This window comes from Capricornis sumatraensis, chromosome 1, assembly GCF_032405125.1.
Source record: "Capricornis sumatraensis isolate serow.1 chromosome 1, serow.2, whole genome shotgun sequence".
NCBI classification, from domain to species: Eukaryota; Metazoa; Chordata; class Mammalia; order Artiodactyla; family Bovidae; genus Capricornis; species Capricornis sumatraensis.
This window is the reverse complement of record NC_091069.1, coordinates 160,517,665-160,538,933: the sequence shown is the minus strand read 5'-3', so window position 1 is coordinate 160,538,933 and position 21,269 is coordinate 160,517,665. Positions and strand designations below refer to the sequence as shown.

The window sequence follows — 21,269 nt, the reverse complement described above, 5'->3', positions numbered from 1 at the left end:
GTGACTGAGCACAACCCAATTCATTTGGATAAATACAATGGATATTTATCACTTTTCCTGAATATAATGCTCTATGGGGAAGGGACTATGTCTCAGTCCTCTTTGTATCTCTACTTTGACTAGGCCAAAGAGAGATGGCCATAGTGTTTGTTAGATAAGTAAATAAATGAATCAATAAATGATGCAAAGTAGCAAGAATATTTCAGGAGAGTAGAGGAAATAAATAGGAGAGAAACCAGACAGACCATGGGGAGCTTTGAGTTCTGGGCAACAGAATTCTAGAGCAATATTGTGGTAAGTGAAAAGAGCATGAACTTTCATGTAACCTTTGGCAAGGTAAGAATAGCTCACTTTTTTTCTTAAGAGTAATAGCTAGCTTTTATTGAGTGTTTGTATACATGCCAGGCAGTGTTCTAAGTGCTTTATGCATACCATTTTAAGTATTCCTCACATTAATTATTATCACAATTATTCCCACATTACAGAAGAGAAAACTGAGGCCCAGAGAGGTAAGTTACTTGCACAAGATGGCATAGCTAGCAATGGTAAAGCCAGCATTTAAGTGTAGACATTCTACCATTTTAGAGCTGCCTCTAAGTTAGCTGTATCAGCAGAATATATCTAAGCCTTAATTTTTTTCTTTAAGGTAGGATCTGCAGGACCTGCCTTATCAGGATGCTATCCTAATTTAATACAATAAAGTATATAAACTGTCCAGTATAGTACATAAGAAAGACTATGTCAGTAAAAAAGTTGTTTTCTCCCCTCTTAATCAGCCAAAAGTTTTAAAACAATGGCAGTTTTTTTTTATATATAACAATATTAGAGCCATGCTTCTTATGAATTGCATTGAGGAAGACTTAGAATTGTTTCCTTGGACTAGTTTAGCATTGGAACATCTAATGGGAAACCATATGAAATAACATTTCAGGAATTCTGGGGGGCAGAATATCCAAGAGACCACCGAAAGGATCAATCTCATTTTGGGCGTATTGGTTAACTGGTTCTATAAAAAAAATGCTGAAAACCTAGCAGATAATGTTTATGTAATGAGAGTGAAGTTGCTCAGCCTCAATTTGCACCAAGATCTCAGTGGAGTCTGAATTTAGTGGTAATATCATTATCAACCAGTTCCACTTAAACACTGGCCTTTTTAATCAATTAGACAAAGAGAGTAAATCAACACAGTTCCCTTTAAGCCCTAAAATGAAAACTTTCTAGTTAGAAGAATTCAGAGTCACCACAGCATATATGTTCTTAATGCTACAATAGAACATGTGAACACCCCAGCCACAGAGGTCGTGTAGAGTCTCAGGAAGTAAGGGAGCAGAAGGGTAGTCTCTGATCCTCTCTATTTTTCCTGATACTGTCCAGATTGCTTTAGGTTGTTCTGGACCTTTAAAAATGTTGAGAGTCTTCAGTCTTTAAATAGGCAGACTTTTACTTAAGGTTAAGTAAAAGTCTGTAAAAGTTTATAAATTAGATACAGACTTTAAAAATATCCCCTTTCCCCCACCAAAAAAAAAAAAATTCACTATGTCAATTCACATACTATTGGGAAAATAATCAGTTAAATGGAGTCAATCAGATAACTGGTATCTCAATATAATCAATTTCTTTAAACACTGAATTCAGAGTAGTTGTATTCTAAGCCAATTTGGTATGTGGATGCTAAATATGTGGTATCTGGGTTTTCTTAAAACCTGTCTATACAACTGACTACTCACTTCCTGCTCAGTTATGTGGAAGTTAACCACTAGATTTCTAGATAAGTTATTTTAGGTAGACCTAGGTTTTCTTTGTAGTTCATTTTCTGATATATTAATTTGTAATGATTTTTCATAAAGTTATCTTTAAATAAGAAACCTTCTTTCCATGCTTGTTTGATCAGATAACAATCTAATTGTAGAATTGTTTCTTAATGTTTACCTACTTCAAAATCAACATGGTAGCTAACTTATAAGTTCCCATTATTAGTGCCTCACAATCCACCAAGATTCTTTCTTATGTTATACTGAATAAAATAAATCAAAGTCTTTTATTTTTTCCCTACCATATATTGCTCCAGTCACAACTGAGTGTGTGTGTGTGTGTGTGTGTGTGTGTGTGTGTGTGTGTGTGTAGACAATTTAATCACTTAAAATAGGTTGTAATGGTTAATTTTATGTGTCAACTTGGCTGGGCCACTCTGCTCAGATATGTCTTCAAACATTCTGCGTGTTTCAGTGAGGGTGCTTTTGGATGAGATTAACACTTAAATTAGTGGACTTTGAGTAAAGCAGATTACCTTCTGTAACTCATCCAATCAGTTAAAGGCCTGACAACAGGCTGACCTCTCCTGAGCAAGAGGGAATTCTGCCAGCAGATGGTTTTAGGCCTAGGACTGCAAGATTAGCTCTTCCCTGGTTTTCTAGCCCAGTGGTCTTTAGACTTGAATTGTAACATTCATTCTTCTCTGATCCCTAGTCTGCCAACCTATCCTGTAGTTTTGGACTCTGCAGCATTTGTAAACATGAGTGGATTCCTTAATCTCTTTCTATTTATATACACATTCTATTGATTCTGACTCTGAGGATCCCTGAACAATACATAGACATTCTCTACTTTTTTTATTAGACAATGAAAGTGTAGAACTTTGTGGTAGCAAAATGTATGTTATTGTTGTCAAATTTATTTCTTAGTATAAAACCAAATGATTTATTTTCTTTCATTTGGTTGTGCTTTGATTAAAAAATCTGTTTATCTGTATTAGAAAAGGATAACAGTTAACATAATAAATTATGCATTAGCTTCAAATTTCTCACTGGAAATATCTCTAAGGGATGGGATCAGAAATGTGGAATACTGAGTAGTCGCCGGTGCCCTTTTGGAGAATAAAGTGCTGGGCAGCATCATTACAGTGCAGCTCTTGGCATCTGATTTTTGCTGCTGAAAAAATGTTCAAGACTGTTTTAAGACCATTAGATCAACTATGTTCTTGCAAGGATGCTTTTATTTACCAAAAGAAATCCCTGCAGAGAACAATTGATGCAGGTGTACAGAGAAATGGACTTTTGAAGGCAAATCCACTTATCTGTGATTTGGGGGAGTATCTTGATGATTGGTTATATCATCTCTCAGTACTTCTTAAACTAGACTGCTGAAGTATTCCCATGGATATACGGGAAACTATAGGATAAATGTAGTCCACTTTTCTGTAGAGTCAGTTTTTCAGCTTTATTGGAAAGATGAATAAAAGCACATGACTGGTAAGTTTAAAATATTATTTCTTCCTTTAAAAAAAAAATAGCTTCAGAAAATTTATTAGTGGTTACTAGGGGCTGGGCCGTGGTGGGGATGGGGAATGACTGATAATGGATGTGAGACTTCTTTAAAGTTGTTGTTTCATATTGAAACAATCATAAATATATTATAAACCAGAATATTAAAAAATGCACAAATTTTACAAAATTTCTAAGGAAAGCTTACAGATTTGTGGGTTCCACTGGATTCCTAGTCATCATCTATTTCCCAAAACGAGTTAAGATTTTGTTCTCTATTTATTGCCCACAGCAGTACAGCTTTGATTTAAAAAAAGTATGGTCTTGGAATAGATTGGCTTTGTTGTTGTTCAGGAAGTGACAAATATTGAAGAAAAGAGGCGAGGACCAGCTCCATGTGAGAGATTCCATTTCCTTCCTTGAATGGAAAGTGAACTAAACTCTCCCAAAGAAAAGGCAGTAGAATGTAGGAGTTACCAACAGGAGGTTTGTTTTGTTTTGTTTCCTTTATGGACAGTTTTTTAAAATTTTAATTATTTTTTAAAAATTTGGCTGCATCTGGACTTAGTTGCAGTGCGCAGGATCTTTGCTGTGGAATGTGGCATCTTTCATTAAGGTGCACAGGCTTTCCTCCAGTTGCAGCACTTGGGCCCTATAGCACTCAGGCTCTGTAGCTGTGGTGCCCAGACTTCCCTGCGGCATGTGAGATATTAGTTCTCCGACCAGGGACTGACCTCTCATCCCCTGCATTGGAAGGCAGATTCTTAACCACTGGACTACCAAGGAAATCCCTGGACAGAGAGCTTTAATGACACTATGTTTTGCTTTGTATTTTCTGTTCCCATAAAAGCTCCTTTTTGGTAAATGTTATTTTTACAGTCTTTATTTCAGTTATCATTTTAAAAGCTACCATTTATTGAGAACTTCTAATTCGAAGTATCAGTGTGGATTTCCATATTTACTCCTTTCAACAGCTCCATGAGGCAGACATAAATAATATAGTAAGTGGTGTGGATTTGCCCTCAGGTCCCCAAAGCTGGTGGGTGGGGTACATCGCCACTTTTGGGGTCCCACTATTCTTGTTATCCTGGTTTAACCAGCAAGGTACATTTACTGGGCAGTAGACGTGTCAAGGGTGAAAGTATTCAGATTCAGATAATGCTGTGCTGTTGTTTTCAAAGCAGTCCATGTTTCATGAGCCTGCAACAAAAGAAACTTAAGTCATGATCTTTCAGTATTCAGGACATGTCTCATCAATTATTCTGATTATCATGCAGATATTCCTGAAAGACTGAAAGAAATACTATGGAAGAGTAAGGTTTGGTTTTCACACTTTCAGTGATCTGTTTACTTAAGTGCTCAAATATTTTGCAGTACATATGGGGCCATAGGGTGAACCAATGCAGTTGAGGCTTGTTACATTATGGTAACTGTCAGTTGATTATAGCAATAGTCTACAATTATAGGCAAGAATGTGCTTGGAAATTTCAATATTCCATAAAGAAGACCCAGTCTACCAGCTTATGTAATTATTTTATTTGCCAAATAAACAAATGTCTTGTTTTAATACCTCTAAATGATGGCTGTTGGAGAAAAACAGGCATAAAACTAAATGCATTATTCAAGCTGGTGTTTTTCAACAAATGCTAAACAAAAACAAGCTGATCCTAGTTGACCAGTTAAAATCCAGCCAAGCAGAGTAAGGATAAGACCCAAGCCTCAGCAAAACAAGGACATTCATTTCTTTCTGACTTTATGTTATATAAATATATTATTTATATACTCTTATGACTGGTGCTAATCAGAGCCTGATACAGTGAAAAGAAAGAATAAATAATTGAAGGAATTAATTAATCAATTAATTGTACATTTTTATTTCCTAAATTACAAAATTATAGTGGAAAGTCATGAATAACTGAGGTCCTCAAATAATCCAGCAATTTCATTTGGCCTGGAGTTTCAATGTCGTCTTCCATCAAAAAAGTAAGAATGAAATAAAACTGGGTAATGAAAATTTCTTCATTTCTCTTGGGGTGAGAATACAAATAAATAGGATAATGAACAAAAAGCAAGCAGATGAAGGAAGGACAGTAAAGGGTTGGATAATCACCACAGAAAAAAACTAGCTAGTCAACTGCTAAGAGGGAACTAAAATATGACCATGATCCCTCCATCCATCTGCCCAACCATATAATAATTAATTCACTGAAACTAGAGAACAATGACCTTGATGGATAAGACAAGCACCTTACACTTTTAGTCTAGGTAGGGAGATCAGGCGCACGCAACAAATAATTCCAGGGTGACACTTGAGAACTATTCACATGTGAACAGCTTGCAAAGATGAGAGAAGAAGGAAGGACAGATGCCCTCCTGGAAAGAAAGAAAAGGCTTCAGAAAGAAGGGAACATTTGATCTTAGTCTTGAAGGAGGAGGTGGAATTTACCAGATGAAAGCCTATTCATGGGGAGGAAAGAGCAGGTATAGCTCAGGACAGCTAGAGAGAAAAATAGGAATTGGGCTGGTGGTGTGTAATGCCAGCTGCTACCATGCTTATTTAAAAATGGAGATGGTGCATATGTATAACTGAATCGCTTTGCTGTACACCTGAAACTAACACAACATTGTTAACCAACTGTATGCCAATATAAAGTAAAAATTTCATTTTTATTAAAAAGGGAGATAGTGAAGGACCTTTTGTTTGTAATGCAAATACCTGGTCAATCAGTGTGTTTCCCCACGTATTCGGGCTGTGATCTGGGTTCCAGTAATCCTGCAAATATATGTGTCTTTTGAGACGTAGGAACTGGTTTGCTGGGTCCTCCAATAAAAATGGTGCTCCCAGTACTCCTGTAATTGAGTCCAACAGCACAGCATCTTTTAAGGCAATAGTTTACATCTCAGAGTTTCCTCTTAAAGAAACTGTGTCCTCTTAAAGCAGCCATTGTGCTTGAGAGGAAGGGCACCTAAGAAGGAAACTCTGGAAAATCTATGCTCTGGGGCCGATGGCCGCTCCTCAGTCCTTTGGCGTCTTTGTCCTGTTATCACCCTTGTGACCTGCGTATCACACAGCATGCAGCCAATGCTGTGTGGTGGATGGAGAAGAGTTTCAGAGTTCTGTTCATGTATGGGAGACTGCAGACTTAAGTTCAAATTTCAGCTCTATCCCTTTTTTAGGCAAGTTGCTTAGTTTCTCTAAGCTCTATTTTTCCTGTCTGTAAGGAGATATAATAATAATAAAAACAATAATAACACAGACAATAACAGGCTTACTATAAAGGTTGTATAAATTAACAGATGTAAACCACTTGGTTCAAACCTGTAAGTCTACAATCTTATTTTTGCTTTCTCAGCCTGTTAAATTAGAACGTATCTTTCATTTTGAAGTAGACTGATCCCAAACTGTAGTTAACATTGTTAACATTGAGAGAGCCTTCTTTAAATGCAAGCAGGCTTGCATTTTCTATCTTCTTCTCACTCTAGAATTAAGAAAAAATAATTTAAAAAACCCATACATCTTTAGGATCTTGAAATTTTAACAGTCTATATTATGCTTTCATTCTTGAATAAAACACAATCATGTTATAAAAGAAGAACATAGTCCTGACTTATTAATGGTAACAATATAAATCTGTTCATTGCTTGTGACAAAGAAGCATTTATTATGAATCAAACTGTAAGTAATGTTACATTAGACACTTTATATCTTCATCATTAACAAGCCTTCATTGACCAATAATCTGTATAGGTTAGGGTTACAGTGATCTATAAATATGAAACCTCCCTTCTATAGGAAAGGGGATAAAGGGTCCAAGATACAAAACAAAACGAGGATACACAGGATTTGACTGTGCTAAGGGAGCTTCCCTGGTGGCTCAGATGGTAAAGAATCTGCCTGTAATGCAGGAGACCCAGGTTTGATCCCTGGGTTGGGAAGATGCCCTGGGCTGGGAAGACCCCCTGGCAACCCACTCAAGTATTCTTGCCTGGAGAATCCCATGAACAGAGGAGCCTGGCAGGCTATGGTCTATCGGGCTGCAAAGAATCAGACAAGACTGAGCGACTAAAACTTTCAGTACTTTCACTTACTTTCAAGGGAGCTTAGGAAGCATTGGAGTACCAGAGCACAAGCAGATATTTTCATGGTCAGGGAGATTGCTTAACCTATTCTATGAAGGGAAGATTATGTCTAGCATAAGGAAAGAAGGGGAAAGTCTTTTATTTGAATCTTAAAAAGTGATGTGAACAAAAGTATGACATTAGGAAATCTACAAGACCAATGTCTAAAAACAGTGGTTAGAGGTGGCTGGATAGAGTTTTATATAAATTTGGTTAACATTTATTGAGCATTGTGCTGAATATTATACCTGAATTACCTTATTTACTGGAGTGGGTAGCCTTTCCCTTCTCCAGCAGATCTTCCTGACCCAGGAATTGAACCGAGGTCTCCTGCATTGGAGGCAGATTCTTTACCAACTGAGCTATCAGGGAAGCCCTTATTTAATACTCACAACAAACCTAAGAAGTGGTACTGTTAATCACTTTATTTTGTATACAAGGGAACTAAAGCACAAAAAAAGTTAAGTAATAGGTCTAAGGCCACAGAGCTAGTGGGAGAGGGAGATAGAATTCTCCCTTCTGAGCCATTGCACTATATTATTACTAAGAGGGAGGGTTGCTTGGGGTCAAATTATAAAAATATTTTATGTTTATGGAAAAAAAGAAAATAATCATTACTTACACATTCCTTATGCTCTCATGCTTTCCCAAGATTGGCCTTGAGTTCTAAGCAGGATTCTAGCTATCACCTCTAGTATTTCTAGTGTAGTTTGTCAATCTAGTAAGCTCTAGTTCCAAACAGGTATTGAAAATGATAGTCTATTGAATGGATAAGGAGAATGTGGTATATATACACAATAGAATACTACTCAGTCATTAAAAAGAGTGAAATAATGCCATGTGCAGCAACATGGATGGAACTAGAGATTGTCATAGGGAGTGAAGTAAGTCAGACAAAGAAAGAGATGTATCATGTGATAACCCTTAAGTATCATATGATATCCCTTATGTGAGGAAACTAAAAAGAAATGATACAAATGAACTTATTTACAAAACAAAAAGACTCAGAGACTTAGAGAACAAACTATGGTTACCAGTGGGGAAGAGTGGGAGGATGGTATAGTTAGGGAGTTTCGAATCAACATGCACACACTGCTTTATTTTAAATGGATAACCAGCAAGGGCTTACTGTATAGCACAGGGAACTCTGCTTAATGTTATGTGACAGCCTGGATGGGAGGGATGTTTAGGGGAGAATGGATACGTGTATATATATGGTTGAGTCCATTTGCTGTCCACCTGAAACTATCACGACATTGCTAATCAGCAATACTCCAATATAATAGTTTTTTTTTAAAAAAAAACAACAGCCTCTCTGGATATTATACATCAGTCAAGATGCCTCTGGGTGCAAAACACAGTACTACTAACAGAGGATCGAAAAATGACTCAGACATATTCTCCATTTATAAAAAATTAGCAGTTTTGTTTATTCAGTGATTTAAAAGTAAAAAGCAAATGTGAATTCAGAAGCTAATAGTTACTAACCTGCTGCTAGGTTATCTAATCAACACAATCAAAGTAACATGTCTATGAAAGCCATCCTCTAAGATGATCCCCAAAGATCCCTGCCTGCTAGTATTCGTGTGGTCCCCTCTTTCCCTTAGTAGGGCTGACCTGTGTAATCACAGACTACTGAGGCAATGACAGTGTGTGATTTCTGTGGCTATGACATAAAAGACATTACAGCTCCTGCTGTGCCCTGCTCTTGGATGGCTTACACTAAGGGCAGTCACCTGCCATGTTGTAAGGACACTCAAGCAGCCCTAAAGGAGACGCCAGCACATCATGGAACTGAAGTGTTCCACCAACAGTCATGTAAGTGAACCACCTGCGAACCTGATGCTTTTGCTCCAGCCAAACCTTAACAGGACCACAGCTCCCATTAGTATCTTTACTACAACCTCATGAGAGATCCTCAGTCAGAACCCGAGACACTTCCAAATTGCTGACACTTAGAAATCGTGAAATAATAAGTATTTAATGTTTTAAGCTGCTAGAGTTTGGGGAAATTAGTTATGCTGTAGTAGATAACTAAAACAATGCGTGATAAGCACTAACTAAGGCAATGGCACCCCACTCCAGTACTCTTGCGTAGAAAATCCCATGGACGGAGGAGCCTGGTGGGCTGCAGTCCATGAGGTCACTAAGAGTCGGACTCGACTGAGTGACTTCAGTTTCACTTTTCACTTTCATGGATCGGAGAAGGAAATGGCAACCCACTCCAGTATTCTTGCCTGGAGAATCCCAGGGACGGTGAAGCCTGATGGGCTGCTGTCTATGGGGTCACACAGAGTCGGACACGACTGAAGCGACTTAGCAGCAGCAGCAGTAGCAGCAGCAGCAGTGTCAATATAAACTGCTAAATGCCACAGTTGAGATTAGATGAGGCAAGTGAAGTCAATAGGGCATAAAATATAAGAAGGAATTAACTGACATAGAAAACAAACTTACCATCACCAAAGGGGATAGTGGGGGAGTGAGGGGCAGAGAGACAAAACAATAAGGACCTACTGTATAGCCCAGGGAACTACATTCAGTATTTTATAAAAACCTATAATGGGAAAAAATCTGGAAAAATGTGTAAATATATACATATGTATGTATAAATGAATCACTTTGTTGTGTGCTTGAAACTAACACAACCTTGTAAATGAACTATATCTCAATTTAAAATATACAAAAAAGTAAAGAATTCACTCTTGTGTTATTTGATAAGTTGCAACCCCATGGACTGGAACCCGCCAGGTTCCTCTCTCCATGGAATTCTCCAGGCAAGAATACTGGACTGGGTTGCCATTCTCTTCTCCAGGGGATCTTCCAGACCCAGGGATTGGACCCGGGTCTCCCAGATTGCAGGCAAATTCTTTACCATCTGAACCACCAGGGAAGCCCCATTGGAAACTAACAAAACATTGTGAATGAACTATACCTCAATTTTAAAAGTACAAAAAAAGAATTCTCTCTTAGGGTTATACAAATTTTGTGTCATAAGACCTCTACTTGCCTCACCCTAATTCCTACTCTTATAATCATCACTGCATGGAAAGATAATCAGTAAATAACTCTTGCCACTAGGAAACACATATTATATTCAGAATTGAAAAATAATTATAAGAAGATATATTTTGACTAGATTATCTGAAGGGGCAGTAATTAATTCCGATACTGAAAGTAAGGTCCCCCAGAGAAGTTGGTTCTGAGTTAAGCTTCAAAGGATGAGGTTTCCACAGTTAGGAGGAAGGGAGAGGAAGCAAAGAACACACATTCCAGGCTGAAGAAACTTGGAGAGCCGAGGATCAGAGGTGCAGAGTAAGGCACACGGAACTACTCTGCTTGATGCTATGTGACTCAGTGATGCTCACTTTGCCAACATGATTGAAAGGCAGGGTTGTTTGTGGTATAGATGCGTCAGAGTTAATGTTGGGAAGATAAGCTGGAGCTACATTCAGGAAGATCCTACCAGCATACCAAGGAATTTGGACTTTACTCTGTAAATAATTATCTTTTCTGAACAGGGAAAATGATAAGACTAGATGTACTTTTGAAATCTTTTTATTGTGATATCATTTGAATCATCTTTTATTGTATGATTCAGTGGCATCAAATATATTTGCAATGTCATGCAACCATCCCATCTCCAGACTTTTTCATCATTCCCAATAGACACTCTTTACTCTTTAAGCAATAACTCCCATTACCCTCTCCCCCAGCCCCTGGTAACCACCATTTACTTTCTGTCTTTATGAATTTGCTTATTCTAGGTACCTTAAGAGGAGCCATGCAACATTTGTCCTTTTGTATCTGACGGACTTCACTTAGTGTTCAGGGTTTATCCATGTTGTAGCATATGTCAGCATTTCATTCCTTTTTTAGGCTGAATAATATTGTGTATGTATATGCCAACATTTTGCTTATTGATTCACAGATTAACCTTGGAAAACTCTTTTGTCAAGGGTGTGGAGAACAGGTGGTAAAAGGAAGAGAGCAGAGTGAGAGGCGCAAAGTAGGAGGCTCATCAAATAGTCCAGACGAGAGGTTAGTAGGACTTGAATCAGGTAAGTGACAGCAGGAATGAGAAGACAGGCTTGATTTGTAGAGAATAGGAAACTCATTCATTCAGAATGATTTCTGTGGAAGAACCAGCATTAAAATTTTGGTTTTAGCTGGGATGTGTTAATGAGTGACTTTTCAGATTTCTCTTCATTCTCTTTGAAAAGGTATTAATTATAGTGTTACATGTTTAATGTAGATTTTTTTTCTTTAAAAAAGAAAGGAAAACAGAGGTAGTGGCTAGGCAAATAGATCTAATGACATGCATATCTAATAAATATTTTGAAATGAATTATGTTTAGAATATAAATTACAGCTACATAAGAAAGTATAGTAATTGCTTAAAATAATGTTATATGGAATATAACATCCAGAGTAAAACCAATATTCTGTACCGTAATTATCCTGGTGTATTGTACAATAACTAAGAAAAAATGCTGTTACATAAACCTTGGCAGTGAGGCATGCTTTAAAATATAAGCCATAGCTATTTTAAGCCCTAATACTTCTGTCTTTTGTAAATCTCTATGCTTATGGAAAATGTTTCATTTCTTCTTCCCACCTTCCAGAACAAAGCTCCTACCTCAGTATTATGCACCCAACAGGCACCCAATAAATATTAATTGGTGGTGATAATAACATCACCCATGAGAAAGACAAAAAGCAGTATTTATTATCCTACTTTACAAATGAGAAAATTGACATCTGGAGATGAAATGACTCACTCAAGGTCACATAGTAAGTCAGAGGCAAGGCTGGAAATAAAATGCAAGTAATATAGAAGGGCATGCTATTATCCTCTCTGCTTGAGAAGTTTTCCCTCCCTTTTTCATTCTGTCTGATCAACCTTGAAAGTTAGTGAGAGCAAGATCAGACTTTTGTGTTTGCAAGCCTATAGAATACTGCTGGGGACTGAACCCTGAGTTCTATTACTCTTTTGGTTTTTAAATGTGTGTGTGTGTGTGTGTTTTAATGTAGGCAGTATCAACCAGGTTAGTTTTAAACTTTATAATCATAAGCCATGAAAAAATTCTTCCTCTCTTTCTTTCCAACTCCCTACATACCTTCTTTGCTTTCATCCTGTATTAGAGTCGGTTTTAATAGGACCTGTCAAGCTCAACCTATCATCTAAACATTTGTGGAATATCTTCTGCAGAAAAGCCTGTGTGCTAGAAATAAGGCATACACTTCAGAATACAGAGATATTTGAAATCACAGCTTTCCCCACGCAAGCCAAGAAGGGTCAGAGACCTGGAATCTTACTCTGGCCCTGCAATAACTTAGATCACTAAGCCACTCCTTTCTCCTGCATCTCCATTTTCTGCTCTGCAAAATAAGCCTGGATCATATGGTCTCTAAGGTCTTTTTCAGCTCTAACATTTTGAACTGGAATATGTTCATAACAAATAGGTCATTAACTGAAAATTACTTTCTATGGTATTATATTATTGAAAGTGTATAGAATATGCTAAGTGGGCACAGACCCTACTATTGTCAAGGAATTTACTGAGATTTGGTTCTGTTCAAACTGAGACAGATGGAAATAAGTGAAAGGGAAATCAAAATAGACCTGGCCAATTAAAGCAATACAAATAAAAATGTATTCACATTGTGCACAAACATCAGATGAGTGCCCATCATGGGTTGATAGGCAGTGTGGAAGTCAGGGAAGCTGTATAGTACTTGCCTGGTGGCCCACTGCTCCCAATGCATGGGGCCCAGGTTCCATCCCTGATTAAGCAACTAGATCCCATGTATTGCAGCCAACAGTTCGCATGCCTCAACTAAAGATCCTGTGAGCTGCAACTAAGATGTGGTGCATCCAAATAAATAAATAATAAATAAAATAAACATTTAAAAGGGAAGCTGTATAGTCAGAAGTAGAAAGACTCCCCATATTGCCATTATCCAGGAGAGGTTGAAAAAGAGTCTTTAAATTTGATAATGGGGAAATGACTAAATGGTCTATATAATATGCTCATGACTATGAAAATGGTACTTGTAATAGGAAGGGCTTCCTTGGTGACTCAGATGGTAAAGAATCCGCCTGCAATGCGGGAGACCTGGGTTCGATCTCTGGGTCGGGAAGATTCCCTGAAGGAGGGCATGACAACCCACTCCAGTATTCTTGCCTGGAGAATCCCCACGGACAGAGGAGGCTGGAGGGCTACAGTCCATGGGGTCACAAAGAGTTGCACATGACTGAAAACTAAGCACAGCACATACACTAAGAAGATCAGAAAGCCTGAGGTGAAACGTAAGATGCAGAATGGAAGGGCAGAGTCTGATGGCAGACTCCCTTTCTTTTTGTGCAGAGGGGGCTCCCTGAGAGCTCCCTCTTGGTAGATCCAAGAGGCATAACTTGGCATGTCCAGCTCATTCATCCTTCTTCCTCTTGAGAGTGAGCTGCCCCTCAGAGGGCACTTTTTGTTCTGGTTCTACAAGCTGAAACTGTGTATGAAATTTGCTGAATTCTGGGATCCAACTATGTTCCATTTGCCTCGTTAGCCTTTCTCAGTGATAAAGGGCTGCCTCCCATAATCAGCTCTGATTTATTTCTCAACTTGATCAAAACCAGGACCACGAAGTGGACTGCTATGTGTTAGAAGGTGTCAGAGAACCCAACAGGTCAGTTGTCTCAGAGCCTCACTAAGAAACAGGAAACAAAAAAAAGGAGCACAGACAAGGGCACTCCAACCAGTGGTAGCTTGTCATTCCTGATTCACTGTCTATTAAGTAAATGTGAAGGGATTCAGTGGGGACAGAAAGACTGCCAGACTTTCACAGGATAAGCCCTCAGCGAGCTATTTCCCTCAGGTGTAGGGGATACTGATGTGCATGCTGAACATGGAGATGAGCACTACAGTCCTGCCACCAGCTCAAAAATACTTAGGCATGGGATTCTGGAAGTAGAGCACTTAGAACTCAGTATAAGCAATTAAGGGTTTCCCTGGTGGCTTAGATGGTAAAGAATCTCCCTGCAGTGTTGGAGACCTAGATTCAGTCCCTGGATTGCAAAGATTCCCTGGAAAGGGGAATGGCAATAGACTCCAGTATTAAAAATATTTATTATTTACTATTTTTTTAAGACTGAGTCTCAGCTCTTGTCCTTAAAATGTTTATGTCTTTAAAAAAAAAGAGATGAAATAGGTGCCTAGGCAATTATGTGTGCTTGTAAATTAAGTACGAAAATAAAGTATAAATGATCATTAAGAATTAAGTACAAAAGAAGATGAGGAGAAAAGAATACACAGATGTCCTGGCAATATGATAAAATTTTCAAAGATCTCTCTAACTGTAGGACAAATTTTATGATTTTGTGAGAAATTAAAATGCCCATGTTTACATTCATATTATCGGACTTAAAAATTCTGTAAGTAAAGAATTTTCTTTACAAATAGTGAAATTGTTATTTTTTCCTTCCCACTCTAAACTTTGGTCACTAACCAAAAACTTCATGGTAGAAGATTGAAGAGTTGTATTTTAGTATAATGTTGGGGTCGCAAAGAGTCGGACACGACTGAGCAACTGAACTGAACTGAACTGAACTGAACTGATTCGCTCACTTTGCTGCAGTGCACATAAAATTGAGAAAGAGAAGGGAAGGGGAAGAGAGAAAGAGATGAGAAATTTGGATTGTGAGGGGAAAATGGTGAAGAAGAGAAAAGAAGGAAGAAGGAGAAGAGAGAAATTCAAGAAAGGAAATCAAAGGGAGGAGAGACAGAAGAAGGGGAGTTACAAAGGTTACAAAAGGTGAGAAGTCATGGGGAAAGAGGCAAGGCAAATAGGGGAAGTAAAGGCAGGAAAACAAAGAGGGTCAATAGGAGTGAACTGGAGGAAAGAAAGAGGTGCTAAACTGCAGGACCGGCTTACAGATCCTCATGATTAACCTGTCTGTTAATAAAAAGCTTTCGAAACTGAACTTTTAACTCGGGAACTTTGGCTTTATTGACATTACCGTTGCTGATGTGTCGAGTACTTTGAAAAGCAAACAGAAACTGGTATTACTTGAGTTTAACTTCAATCTATTTTAACCCACTCTCAGCACAGTGACATACACCCATATATGTACTCCCACACATGACCATGTAATTTCCTGGGGAGTATTTTTAAAGCTGGCAGGTCTTTTATTAATTTTTAATCTTGTGGACAGAGACATCTGTGACTCACAAAAGGCACCTTTTTATGTGATTCAATCAGTAATGACTCCACGGTCACTGCCTACACACGTGGATGGGATTCCCAATCCTAGAGCCATAACTGATGTTGGCGTGTGGGTAGGTTAACAGATTTCTACAACACATAGAGTGCTCAGTGAATCTAGTCATAGGTGGTGAGTTTATTCTCACTGCTCACTTTCTTGAAAGCAATAGTCAATCTTAAGCCAAAGTGAGTAGGTAAAATTAAGAACAAAATCTTATATAATAAACTGAAACTATATCAGGGAATATAGGCTTTCTGAGGAAGTGGAGCACTTGCAGCGATGAGTGAGAAGGGCCATTCCTTCTCTGCAGAGAAGAAGGCAAAGGCAAGGACTGGAGGTACTGACTGGAGAGTTAGGGGGAAGAACTGTGAGCTTAAAGGCTCTTATCAAAACAAAAGCAAACAAGAAAACCTTTCAAGACAAATTGCCCTTGGTTACTAACTCTAGATTGAAAAACAAGAGCTGGAACTATGCTAGAGAAACAGACCACAGGCCATTTATTTTTTACCCTGTCTAAAACCAGAAAGCATGCTTGCATTTTATGGATAGATCTGACCATAGCCAACAATATGGGCATGAACCCCCAAATTCTTTAATGGATGGGTCAGCCCCAAGGATTGGTTTACTTAGTGAAGCACTTTCCAAATATGTGCTCTTTCCATATTTCCTCTTAATGTGAAGTGGGGCTGTTTCAGTTTTTAAATTGCCCTGTTACAATACTGCAAAGCTATAATAATCAAAACAGCATATTATTAGCACAAAAACGGACACATGTATCAATGGAACAGAATAGAGAGCCCACAGATAAACCCACCCACTTACAGTCAATTAATCTTTGACAAAAGAGGTAAGTGTATACAGTGGAAAAACAGTACAGTCTCTTTAGCAAGTGATGTTGGGAGAGCTGGACTGCCACATGTAAATCAGTGAAGTGAGAACACTCCCTCACACCATATACAAAAATAAAACCCAAAATGTTTTAAAGATTTAAATATAGGACATGACACCATAAAACTCCTAGCAGGGAACCTAGGCAAAACATTCTGGCATAAATTGTAGCAGCGATTTCTTGGTCAATCTCCCAAGGCAAAGGAAATAAAAGCAGAAACAAACAAAGATCTAATGAAACTTGAAAACTTGTGCACAGCAAAGGAAGCCATAAACCAGAAGAAGAGTCAAGCTATGGATTGGGAGAAAAACATTTGCAAACAGTGTCACTAACAAGGGCTTAACTTCCCAAACATACAAACAACTCATACAACTCAATAAAAAAAAAACCTAACAATACAGTCAAAAAGTGGGCAGAAGACATATGTAGATATTTCTCTGAAGAAGACATACAGATGGCCAACAGGCACATGGAAAGGTGCTCAGCATTGCTAATTATTAGAGAAATGCAAACCCAAATCACCTCACACCAGTTAGAAGAGCCATAATCAGGAAGTCTACAAATAACCAACACTGGAAAAGGTGTGGAGAAAGGGAAGCCTCCTAGACCATTGGCAGGAGTGTAACTTGGTGTAGCCACTATGGAGAACAGTCTCTTAAAAAACAATAGAATTACCATATGATTCAGCAATCCCACTCCTGGACTTCCAGAGAAAACTCTACTTCAAAAAGATACATGCACCCCAGTGTTCATAGCAGCACTATTTACAATAGCCAAGACATGGAACCAGCCTGTTTCCACTGATAAGTGAATGAACAAAGAAGAGGTGGTACATACATATACACATATACAATGGAGTATTACTCAGCCATAAAAAAGAGTGAAATAATGCCATTTGGAGCAACATGGTTGGACCTACAGATTATCATAGTAAGTAAATAAGACAGAGAAAGATAAATATCATATGATATCACTTTCTTTGTGGTATCTTAAGAGGGAGGGAATATATGTGTACTTATGGCTGATTCACAATGTAGTATGCCCTGTTGAGGAGGAACATGTTGAGTTTGGGGTTTTTCTTTAAATCGGTACAACTAGGAACAGTTCCGGAGAAGGCAGTGGCACCCCACTCCAGTACTCTTGCCTGGAAAATCCCCTGGATGGAGGGGCCTGGTAGGCAGCAGTCCATGGAGTTGCAAAGAGTCAGACACGACTGAGCGACTTCCCCTTCACTTTTCACTTTCATGCATTGGAGAAGGAAATGGCAACCCACTCCAGTGTTCTTGCCTGGCAAATCCCAGGGATAGAGGAGCCTGGTGGACTGCCGTCAATGGGGTTGCGCAGAGTCGGACACGACTGAAGCGACTTAGCAGCAGCAGCAGGAACAGTTCTTAGTTGTGTCCTTGTTTGGCTCTATTTTCTCAGATACAATTCCCCAGCTGCCTAACTTCTGACCTTTTCTTGTGGAGCCAGTGGCTATGATTTTGGCTCTATCACTTTTTTGGGAGGAGTTGTTGTGTGCTGTGCTGCCTATCCAATGCCCCTATGAATCTGGCATCGACCATTGACTGACTGTGTATCTTGGTCATTTAACTTCTCTAAGCCTCAGTTTCCTCTTTGTACAACAAGACTCATAACACCTATTTTCAGAGTGGTTATGAGAGTTGAACTAAGGTAACATATGGAAAGCCCCTGACATACAATAAATATTTAAAATAGTAGTATTAATACTTGCTGTCTTATTATAGAAGAAAGCAATTCTTGACCTAAATGCTAAAGAGACGATTTTGTTTTGTTTTTTTAATGAAATTGTGACACTTGGACTTCTAATTCTCTGACCAGGGAATCAGCCCCAAGGTGTATAAGTTACTATTTTGAGAAAATCAGTAAAACAATTTGGGGACTCTGCTCATGAATTTAATTACTTAGTAGGCTCTTCAGCATTCCCACTAGGGAAAAAGATAATGAGATATCTTCCCTACTTACTTCAAATTAAGTTCTAGACAAAAGTAATTTATTAGACAACTAATCTGTAACAGAGAAAACTTTTTTACATAACAAAAACAAACTTTAAAAAATCGTTGTTTTCTTATGGCAAGAAGAAGGGCTCCAGGGAAGTGCAGATGAATAGGCTATGTTCTTAAATGAAAAAGCGGGCATGGGTGGGTGGGGAAAGAGCAAAGAAAGTTGATTCAAGCTATTATTTCCTACTTTAGAGCTATGTGATTTAGAAAATGTCAGTTGAACTAGTTTTTCGTGGAACAAATGAATCTGGTTCTAATGACTTCAGTCTCCTCCACTTGCAAGCAGTAAAGGCTTCTTTCCTGAGATCTGAAGGGTTAATCCAGCAGTGTCAACATCCCTTCATCCTTGGATTCTGATCCTCAATTTGTTCTTTCATGAACTTTGACTACTTAGTTTTACTTATTTATTTATCTATCAAGTACAGTTAGTCAAACCAGTTGTCTTTATAGGTAAACATACTTTCTTTTCAGCTGGACTTAAAGTTAATTCCAGCTTGTTTTTAAAGAAAGTCTATAAAAGTCCATTTACAGACCATTTTCCTTTTTGGCTGGTATTTTTGACCCTGCCGTGTTCACAGATGGAGTGTGGACCAACAGTAGTGCTTTTAGCCTTGTAGTCAGTCATCCAATATCACCCGCTCTGAAGTCAACTGTGTGGATGAGTAGTCCAGGCAAAGCATTGTACCACTGGATTATAATCAACCTCTTAAATGGAGCCAACCTCACTTTCTTCATCTAGAGGTGTGGGCTGTAACTGGGTATGGCTGTATATGCCTTGCGGACAATGGCTTAATAAGAACTTCACTAAAATTTGCTAAATCATTTGTTTAAACATGTCCTAAATGCAAAGTTCAATATAGATTATTAAAACTCTGTGTCAAAATTATTTATATACTTAAGAATAAAGGGCTAATTACACACACACATATATATAAACACACATATCTAGATACAGATATGTATCTATAACTATTCATCTCTGTGTATCTCAAGGGAAATACACATTTATTTTGGTTAGGTCTCAAGCTTATAAATGTAGATTTAAACATCTTCATCAGAAGTATTTATAAATTATAAAGATTTAAGCATGAAAATAATTTACACCTTTCTAAGTATTTGCGGTTTTCTATATGAAATGACATCTCAGTTCAATTCAGATATAAGCCACTGAGTTACTGGGTCAATCTGGCAGCAAATCATGTGGCCTTTGGTGCCTTCAGCGCTTCTCTGAGCTACAGCTTGCCTAAAAGTTTAATGAATTCACACTCTCAAAGTATGAGGTTTCCACGTAATTGCATTATTTACATATTACATTTTCTAAAAGACATTTAAAATTTTTCTTTGTTCAAGGACACCAGAGCACTTCTTTAGAGGCAGCAGTTAAATAGACTGTTTAGCAACAGTAACATGTTAATACATAATTAGGAATAAAATGATCACACATACAGTTAACACTGACACTTTCAAAACCACAGCATAACACAATAGTTTAGCTTCCCCAATGCTTTAAGTTGGCCTATGAATAAAACATGCTTGTCCATTTCTTTAAAAAGTCAAAAGAGGTTATCTATCAATCTAATAGTTATAAAAGGAATGAAAAAGAAATAGGTTCTTACCTATAAGCAATGTTGAACACAGGGCAGCTTGAAGCATTTTACAGGCCATGATCCTGTTTTGGAAACAAAAGATTTATTTATTTTAATTTAGACTGAGCAGAGCTTTAGGGCATACTGGTTACTTCCCAAGAATATGAAGCATTTCCTGCATACCTGGAAGCCCTATGACCTCAGTCAGAGAGCCTGTTGCTTGATTTGAGATGACTTTTTTTATATGACTCCTGCCTTTTTACCCTTTGGACTCTTTGGACTGACTCTTTACAGGCTGTTCTTATATGGGCCACGTATTTATTTACTAGTTTTACCATCCACACAGCCTAATGTAATCTAAAAAGCCATACCAAAACAAAACAAAGAAGGTGGAAAAACTGGATCACTCAAACTTTGCTGGGGGATATAAAATGGTACAGTCACATTGGAAAACAGTTTGGCAGTTTCTTATAAATCTGAGTATACAATTAATTCCCATACAACCCAGAAATTGCACTATTGGACATTCTTCTCAGGGAAATGAAAACTTATGTTCATACAAAAACCTGTATAAGGATGTTGCTAGCAGCTTTATTAATAATAGGCAAAAACTGGAAAACAAGTGTAAACAACCCAGATGTCTTCAACAGCTCAAAGTTAAATGCATTGAGGTACATCTACACCATGAATTTCTACTCAATAATAATTTAATAAAAATTATTGATAGACACAGCAACTTGGATGAATCTCAAAGGAATTATGATGAGTAAAAATAGCCAATCTCAACTGGTTACTAACCTGTATGATTCCATTTATATAACCTTCTTGAGATGACAAGATTACAGATTAAGAACATTTTATTAGTTGCTAGGGCTTAGGGATAGAATAAGGTAGGTGTGTGTGGTTATAAAAGGGCAGTGTGAGGGACACCTGTGGTGATGGAACTATGCTGTGTCTTGGCTGTGGTGGTGGGTGTGTGAACATAAATGTGATAGAATACCATAGAACTAAATCTCTCTCTCTTGCACACACACACACACACATGAACACACACACACAAATGAGTATATATGAGACTGGAGAAATCTGAGTAGCACTAGTAGATATATCAGTGTCAGTATCCTGGTTGTGAGA

The 21,269-nt window shown here is 38.0% G+C and overlaps 1 protein-coding gene across 1 annotated transcript; it reads right to left on the bottom strand.

Annotated features, from left to right (window-relative positions):
• Window positions 1–4,116: 4,116 nt before the first annotated feature.
• On the bottom strand, window positions 4,117–20,389 carry C1H3orf85 (chromosome 1 C3orf85 homolog). The gene is made up of 4 exons (XM_068983167.1): window positions 20,319–20,389; window positions 20,166–20,218; window positions 5,977–6,110; window positions 4,117–4,460 (listed from the first exon to the last, which is right to left on the bottom strand). Exons 2-4 carry the CDS (start codon window positions 20,212–20,214, stop codon window positions 4,371–4,373), a joined length of 273 nt encoding a protein of 90 aa, XP_068839268.1. The 5' UTR covers window positions 20,215–20,218; window positions 20,319–20,389; the 3' UTR covers window positions 4,117–4,370.
• Between the last annotated feature and the right edge of the window lie 880 nt (window positions 20,390–21,269).

Excerpts from the sequence above, each read along its gene's own strand:
- C1H3orf85 (XM_068983167.1), bottom strand. The coding sequence starts at position 20,214 with ATGGCCTGTAAAATGCTTCAAGCTGCCCTGTGTTCAACATTGCTTATA. Across the intron at positions 6,111-20,165 it reads GTGTTCAACATTGCTTATAG|GAGTACTGGGAGCACCATTT; the intron begins GTAAGAACCTAT and ends ACTCAATTACAG. Across the intron at positions 4,461-5,976 it reads GAAACACACTGATTGACCAG|GCTCATGAAACATGGACTGC; the intron begins GTATTTGCATTA and ends CTTTTGTTGCAG.